General features: G+C 43.6%; 1 protein-coding gene across 3 annotated transcripts in view; it reads left to right on the forward strand.

Moving 5' to 3' along the window:
* Window positions 1–8,836, forward strand: part of Mapre2 (microtubule associated protein RP/EB family member 2) — a 135,750-nt gene that overhangs the window by 66,953 nt on the left and 59,961 nt on the right. For 2 of the 3 annotated variants that reach the window (XM_028774843.1, XM_028774842.1), the window contains one exon: window positions 6,974–7,101. The exons of the other annotated variant lie outside the window; for it this stretch is intronic. In XM_028774843.1, coding sequence (XP_028630676.1) covers window positions 6,981–7,101 — 121 coding nt within the window. In that variant the 5' untranslated portion in view covers window positions 6,974–6,980. The remainder of the gene's footprint in view (window positions 1–6,973; window positions 7,102–8,836) is intronic. 3 annotated transcript variants of the gene reach the window in all.

Here is an 8,836-nt window from a genome sequence, read left to right on the forward strand (position 1 = left end):
GCCCTCAGCAGCAGCTCTGGCCAGGACCTTACCATAGCCCCAGGTGTGGGGCTGGCCACTTATAAGAGGCTGTTCCTCTCTATCCTGAGTCTCCAGTTCCATCTCTCTCCATAATGTTCAATCGGTTCCACTTCTCTTTCTCTCCCATCTGACCACCATACACTTGCACATTGTGGTGGCTCTTGGGGGCCCTGGGTGACAGTCTGTCTGTGCTGCATGGCATGGCAGCAAACAGGTGTCTATGGCCCAACTGTGCCGTGCACTGAAGGGCAGGTCTCTAGTGGCATGGCAGTCCACAGGTCGTTGTCTTCCTCTTCCAGTGCTGCACTGCTTGGGTTTGATTTGATTTGATTTATATGAGTCCTAGGCATAAGAGCCTGGCCACCGAGCCAGGCATCAAGCTAGGATGAAGAAAGGACAGCTATCTGCTCTGCCCCTGACTTATATAAGAACACCACCACCAACAAGGTGTCATGTCCTCCACAGGAGGAGGAAAACAGACAGAATTTTACAGAAGTTTACAGTATTGAATTTAACCAGGTCTTGAAGTCACATTGTGGACATAGTGATTTGGACCTTTGTTTGTAAGTTTGGCAAAGAGCTAATTCTATTCCAGAGACCATGCTAGGCCACCTGAGAATCAACTGCCATTTCCATTCAAAAGGCCCCAGTAAGTTGCAGTCCTGAGCTTCAGCCCCATGCTGGTTCTTTGTTCCATGGCTTTCAGGGTGACCTCACTTCTCATAGTTTGACATTTATCTTGATAAAAATATCAGACATTAGTCAGTTAAAAATTTGATATCTTAGGGCTGAAGCGATGGCTCAGCAGTTCAGAGCATTTGGGTCTGGATTCAGTTCCCAGTATCCACATGGTGGCTCACAGCCATTTTTTCTCTTTCTCTCTCTCTCTCTCTCTCTCTCTCTCTCTCTCTCTCTCTCTCTCTCTTTCTTTTTCTCTTTCTTTCGTTTTTGCAATATTTTCTTTTCTATTTCATTAATTGATTAATTAATTAATTCACTTATGTCCCAATCGCTGCCCCCTTCCCAGTCCTCGCCTCACACAGCCCCTGCATTCCACTCTTCCCTTCTCTGTGAGAAGGTTTACCCCCAACCCGCCCCCAGGAGGGTATTTCCCCACCCTGGCACATCCAAACATCCAGTCTCTGCGGGGTTGGTGCATCCTTTCCCACTGAGACCAGACAAGGTAGCCCTCAGGAGGTCCAAGCCATTCTAACTCCAGTTCCAGGGGCTCCAGTGCTCTCTTCTGACCTTCAAGGGTATCAGGCATGCACATGGTACACATACATACATCCAGGCAAGACACACACGCATAAAATAAAATGAACAGACCTAATAAAATTTTAAAAACAAGATCAATATTTTAAAATTATTATAATTTCTGTCTTCATCAAAGTGCACTATGTCTTGTGATGGTGTGAAGCCAGGCACAGTGGCCTGAAGCTGTGTCTTCTGGTGACTGGTACAGAGACCTTCAGGTGCCACATAGCACTCTTATGTGTAAGAGGAGGGACTGTGACATCTGCCCTGCTTCCCTCCCAGGAGTGGCTTGAAGTGACTTTGTCTCTGAAGTGATGTCAAACTCTCCTGCAAACACAACACTCCTGGTAGGCAGGTGCTCTCTCACCTTTACATTTCCATGTAGGTTAAGATGCAAGAAATTATAACGAAACCTTAGAATTTCAGAACATATCTGTGGAAAGGGTAAGATTATTTCATTCTCATTGGAAAAGCATAAATTTTCTGTTTTTAGTCATCTGGATAATTTTGGGTTGAATACATTTTGTTTGTAGAAAAAAGTGGAAGAGACTGGGAAGAGAAAAGATGATGTTAGTATAGAAGTAAAATCACATACACAGAGAAAGAGAGACAGAAAGAGAGAGGGGGGGGGGGTTAGGGGTTAAGGAGGGAAAGAGAGATGCATAGACACACAGGGGTGGGGTGGGGCGTGGACACTGGCTTGCTGGATGCTCACAAGAACACTTCCCTGTGGGGCAGAGGGCATGCCAAGCCAAAGCTGTCAGGCCTAAAATCAGAAAGCTGGCATGTATGGGTGGGCAGCTGACAAAAGACACCACAAAGTCAGGTGTGCACAGAGCTGTCTCACTGAAAGAGAGAGACTGCACTGAGATCCCACTTGACTGTAGTCAGAATGCCCGAGTCAAGAGGATGGACAGCAGCAAGCCTTAGCAAGGTTGGAGGGAGGAGCTCACTAGTGGTCGGAATATAAGGTCATAGAAACATGGAAATTAGTGTGGAGGTTCCTCAAAGAATTAAAATTGAACTTCAAATGACCCAGCTATACCAGTTCTTGACGAATGCCCAAAAGACTCTGCATCTACCACAGAGACACTTGTTCATCCATGTTTATTGTTGCTCTATTCAAAGCAGCAAGAAAGTGGAACCAACCTAGATGTCCATCGTCAGATGAGCGGATAGTAAAAATGTACACACAGAGAGAAATTCTATGTAGCTGTCAAGAAAGATGAAGTGCAGGAAAAATGAAATGGAAGTGGTACAGACTTGCATAGACAAATGTTCTCTCTCATGTAGATCCTAGCTTTCAGTCTTTGTGTGTGTGTGTGTGTGTGTGTGTGTGTGTGCACGCACACACACTCGCGAAACAGAGCATATGACATGAAAAGAGAGAGGAGGCTACTGTGGGTGCAAGGGCATCAGAAAGTACAGGGAGTAGGGTGAAGACTGAGGAGAAGAATCAACAAAAACAAATCATGCTTGAAAACACCATCGTGAAATCCAATACTTTGTATGGTAGCCAATAAATAACATCTTTCTAAAGTTTGGAGGAATATAGATTATAAGAATGCTCCAGTCTGCATAGAGAATTTATAGACATTTACGTTGCTGTTGATCCAAATACCTGTTGGAATGTGTCGAATGTGTTGGCCGTGTTTTAGTAAGTGTTAGCACGTTCCTGCCTTTCCGTGGGTTTTCCAGCCTCCTGCTGTCCACTTACCTACTTTTCCCTCAGGCCCTCCTGCTCCAGCATCGCCAGGCTGCTGCTGAGTTGAAGACCTAGGAGCATAGCAGTCGGAGGGCGGGGCTGATAACTAAGGAGGCTTCTAAACCTCAAGGTTGCTGCTGTGTTTGTTGTTTGCCCCTTGTCTTAATGAGCTCTGTGGAAACGTAGAGTGCCTTATTTGTCAGGGAGTAACTACAAGGACAGCTGTCCTCGGGAGAATGATAACATCTACAGCCTGGAGGGAAGAGCGGCTTCCCATGTAGGGCTAGGCTGTAGTAGTCTACTGGTGTTTTGTTTTGTTTTGTTTTGATCTCATCTTCCCCCCCCCCCCACTTGATATCTCCTCCTCTCCTGCAACGACAGACCATTTTCCAGTTAGTGGGGTGCGTTTGTTAAACACGGATCTGCTTGGATCTTACCCACTCTGTTTAGTTTTCTTTAAATCACCTGGAGCAAAACTTTCATCACCCTTGGTTGGATGCCACCTGGCACCTGACAGTTCACCTTCTGCCCATCCACTGCTGGGAAATGTAAAGGCTTTTTATTACCACAAGAAAAAATCATTAGGAAAGTACATTGACTGCCAGAAATCCTATCAAACGCTCCAAAGTACATTTTTTTTTAAGTTTTGAATTATTTATCCTTACTAAGGCTTTATAGAATTTATAAAGGTGGTGAAAGGTGATTACATTGTAAGAGTAAATGGTTTCACTTAGTAAAATAGCCTCTAAAGAGAATAGCAAAAGCTGCTGACTGAAAAGCAGTGGATGCTTTAACAGAAGTGTAGAAAAGTTGTATTCGTGATTGCATACCTGGGGTTCATTGCTGGCAGATTTTCAGGTCTTCAAGGGAACGAGAAATTGAGCATTGGTTCTCAACCTGTGGTTTGTGACCCCTTGCAGGGGGGGTCACATATCAAGTATCCTGCATATGAGATAGTTACATTACGATTCATAACAGCAGCAAAATTACAGTTAGGAAGTAGCAATGAAACCATGTTATGGCTGTGGGTCAGCACAGCACGAGGAGCTGTATTACAGGGTTGCAGTGTTAGAAAGGTGAGAGCCAGACTTGGAGGCCGTGTGTGGGCTGTTTTCATGTTTATAAGCTGCTCATTTAATACCTTGGAGCAGGAAGCAGATTGGTATCACCATAAGCAAAGCAAGTGACTCCGAGTTTAGTAATTGTTTAGTAAATATATAGACCTTTTCTGTAGAGCCTAAAAACTTTAGATTTTGATGTTTTTATCTAGTCGTGTTTAAAACATTCACTTCTGTGTCATCAAATACTGTCTGTTACAGAAAGAAGTTGGAGTTCCTTGGAGAAATGACAGGTTTTAGGTCAGAAAGTTACTAGTTGAGCCTGGAATATCTTGTCATACCAGAGAACTGAAAAGCCAGCCTGAATAAGCACACAGACACTTGGATATATCTTTTATCAACCAAGATAAAAATTATAAGGCATATCAAATTTGCTAAAACTCTCTGACCTCATGGTTATACTTCACAAAATAAAAATAAAAATCCTGTTGGCTATAGAATATTCAGGACACACTCTTTCCTAGAAAGAGTTAAGAAGCAATCAGGACCTGCTCTGTGTTGTGGTCACCATCTGACCTCAGGCTCCTTCAGAAGGAATTCTTCTTCAGAGGGTCATCAGAGATGATACATTAAGAATGACCTACAGACAGTTACTTAGAAGTTATTGGAATTAGGCAAATATCACAGTGTTTAACAGCATGGTAGAAGGAGCCAGACATTCCCTGATTTCTAGTGAAGCTCAGTCACTGCATGAATGAGCCTTTCACCTCACTCCTCAGATTAGGGCCTGAACCAGACAAAGCCTGTAGATTAAGTCATAGGGTACAGGTAAACAAAGGCCAAGGCAGCATCAAGCCACACCCAGATGGACGGGACGCATCCAGATTTGGAAGCCTCCAAAAAAGACTTTCAGTAGCTATTACAGAGTCTACATGAAAGGCCCGGATAGAAGACGAGTCCTCTAAGGAAGCATAAATTCATATGCAGACTAAGACAGGTGACCAGCCCGTGCAACACCTGCCATATTAAGATAGGATGGTCATGTCAGTGTAGTGATGCTGTTGGGTTTGTTGCTTAATGTTTTCTGACATCTTTATTTATAACTGAAAGGATTCAATACTTGGCATTTACTCTAAAATAATATGGGCTACAGGGCCAGAAATGGGATTAGCAGAGGGGAATTATGGGGCTATAATTAAAACAAGCTTGATTGCATCAATTGACGCTGAAACCAGGAAGTAGACATGGCTGGTTTATTATTCTGCTTCGTTTCCTTTTTGCGTATATTTGACTGTTGCTCAAATAAAACGTAATATATGTCTATCAGTAAATATATGCATATAAACATTCTATGAAATTCATAGAATTGCACAGTTTCTATCCATGTTTAAATGTTACAAAGAATCCTTTACTAGTACACAACTGTTAGAAGGGGCAGCCTCTGAGACACTGGCATTTTGAGTACTTGTAATAAAGGCTCTGAGAAATAATGTGTGAAATGTTAAGATTCCCTGGGCTGGAGGGATGGTTCAGTGGTTGGGAGCACTAGCTGCTCTTGTAAAGTTCCCAGCACCCACACTGAGCACTCAAAATTCCTGTAATTCCTATTCCACATGATCCAGCATCCTCTTCTTTCCTCTTTGAGCACTGTACTTACACGCGCGCACACACACACACACACACTTAAAAATAAATAAATCTTATTTGAAAAGAAACAAGATTGTCATGGTGTACAATATTGTAAACTTAATATCCCACATCAGACTTGAGGTCAAGAGCGAGACTCTAAATTCTATTACAAATTAAGAATCTCAGAGCCTGAAGAACTTTAGAGTCTAGGTAAGGGAGATTTGCAGTGGCACCCCAGGAGAAATGTATGAAATGTGATCCAAACAGGCAGTTAGAAGGAACTGAGGGGAAAGAGCAGCGAGTAGCTTTGGTGACACTTCCACTCCAAACCCCTTTCCACCCACAAATGCGTACCTGAGCACAGCCCAGTAGGGAAGCCAAGTAGGTACATAAATCAAATATTTAGGACAGTGAACCATAAAGAACTTTAAAACAATGAATACTCATGCGGTCTTACCATGAAGCTAAGCACAGTGACACATACCAGTGATCTTAGCAATGGGGAATGGAGGCAGTTCACTGCAAGTTCCGGGCCAGCCAGAGATAGATAGAGAGACCCTGTCTCAAAAAAGAAAAGGCAATCATGGTACACACCTTTAATCCCAGCACTCGAGAGGCAGAGGTAGGAAGGTGGATTTCAGTGAGTTTGTGCCTGGAACAAACTGAGTTCCAGGGCAGACAGGGCTGTTACACAGAGAAACCCTCTCTTAAAACAAACAAACAAGCAAACAAACACACAAACAAAGGAAATTTACAACTAATGAAAAGGATGTGCCTGTTTGAGCACAAATAGTCCATACTTACGTGGTAAAGACCAACAGCAGGAAAATATTAAAAGACGTGTTTTCTGTAATTAAGCCAGCGTGTTTCTGTGAGAACAGAAAGCTTTGTATGCACATCGAAAGTACCTGAGCTTAACAGAACACAGTCGTCTCAGAATCTGAGCCAGGGTGCTCCAGGCAGTGATCATGTGATCATTGTGAGGTATCATGGCACTTAGTGCATTTCGTATGTGTTCACAGTGAAGGCTGCAGTGAACTCTCCTGCATGGCCAAGCACTGCCAGGAACATGTTGGATTCATTGCACATCTGATTATGAGCTAATTGTTGGCTGTTGGACCATCAAATACCATTTTCTGATACTTGATTTCTGCATCTCATCACCTGTATGGGGTCAGGACCCACGTTTAAGAAGCTTGGTTGTAATCACCACCAACTATGTCCTCCTTGATGAAGTGTCTCTGATAGTCCTAAGCTAATTTTTTTCTTGTGAGTAAACTTATTTTCATCTGTTTTATCCTAGTTGGGGAATGGCGGTCAATGTGTATTCTACCTCGATAACCCAGGAGACTATGAGCAGGCATGACATCATTGCATGGGTTAATGACATCGTGTCTCTAAACTACACAAAGGTGGAACAGCTCTGCTCAGGTAAGAGAGTGTCCTTATAGTATTTACGTGATGTGTTTACTGGCAGTTGAATGTGATTTTTATGAACCATACATGACATATTTGGGGTAAGATAAAGACGTATAGGTAAGTACAGCTACATAAATCAAAGGGAAACTTGGCTAGAAGTGAAGGTCAATTGGAAGGAACTGTCTGAGAACACCTGAGAGCACACAGCCATTCAGATGAGTGTGTGAGCCTCTTCTGGCTTGCCGTCTGCCACACCCCTCTGTAATGCTGGCTCCTAGCCTCTACGGCACTATCCTATTATCACCATACTTATGGCATCAGACACCATAGAGCTTGGCCTGGTGATTCAGGGCCCTATCCAGCTGCTCAGAAGGCCAAGACAGGGGTATCATAAACACAAGGCCTACCAGCACATGACCAGCTCAAGGCCAGCTGGGTAACCAAGTGGGACATTGTTCCAAAATAAAAAGCACTGAAGCATAGCTCCAGGGTGGAGTGCATGTCTGTACCAAGCAAACGACACCGCCCATAGTGGACCTGGAACCTCTGGGGCTCCCTCCATATTGCCCTTCTCAGATCCATCCTACCCATTGCACTCCCCAGAGCCCTACTTCCACAAAACACTCTTGGTTCTCTGCAGACACATTTCCTTCGGCCCCATATAGCTTTTGTCAGTAGCATCCTCTTCGCAGTTTACTCTGCCTCGCTTACTGTCTGCTCTGGGAAGACCTCCCCAGGCTCTGTGGTTTTCCCTAAACCCTGAACACTCATCCAGGATAACAGCTGTCATGCTTTGTTTGATCTGAGGAGGTACCAGGAGTTCTTAAGAACAGGCCTGTAATTTACTTTTTGTCTAATGCCCAGCGTACCACTGTACTTGATACCCCGTAGTTTGGTAGGTAATGCATATTGAGTTAAACCTCTTGAAAAAAGGTACAATTTCAAAAACAAAATCAGAGTGTGTTAATCTGCCTTTAGCACTCTGACTGGAAAACAAGTGTGATTCCATGTTGTGTATTGGTTCTTTAAATGGAAAGTGCAGCAGAGTGTGTCTAATCTCCTGGGAGCTGCTGACGAAGCACCCTTGGCCCTCTCAGTCAGTACCCTGGGCCTGCAGCCTAGGCCCCTGTGCTTGATAAACCATCCTGGGTGGATCTCCCAGCAGCCTGCCGCTTGCCATGCCCTTCTGAGAAACCTCAGACCACTAACAGTGTGGTTCAGGTATCCCACACCCATCTGGCACCATTTGCATGCTCTTAGTTTAATTTTGTCTTCAGCAATAGCATTTGGCAGGAAGAAGCGGTCTTAATATTTACTTATTTATGAATTCATTTCTCTGTTCTTGCCCTAGAAGTCTTTGAGGGCAGGTAGGACAATGCCACTTGGATGCAAACAAATCCAAATATGGTTGACCTAAGTCATTTGTCCTTATCACACGTAAGAATGCTCAGATTTATGGAGTATAATGTGTCTTGGGTGTTTTAGTTCCTTATAGCTTATCATGTAGTATTTGATTTTAGTGGCGTGCTCTGGGAAGACACACACAGATCACCTGCACGGGTTTCTGCAGACTGTTCTTTCCTAATACTACATCCCAGCCCTGTAAAGACTTACACTCCACACCTGGTGTTCTCCATCTGCCTTTCTCCCCTGTAGCGCCTCTCTCTCTCTCTCTCTCTCTCTCTCTCTCTCTCTCTCTCTATATATATATATATATATATATATATATATATATATATATATATAT

This window comes from Grammomys surdaster, unplaced genomic scaffold, assembly GCF_004785775.1.
Source record: "Grammomys surdaster isolate TR1022 unplaced genomic scaffold, NIH_TR_1.0 243, whole genome shotgun sequence".
Taxonomy (NCBI): Eukaryota; Metazoa; Chordata; class Mammalia; order Rodentia; family Muridae; genus Grammomys; species Grammomys surdaster.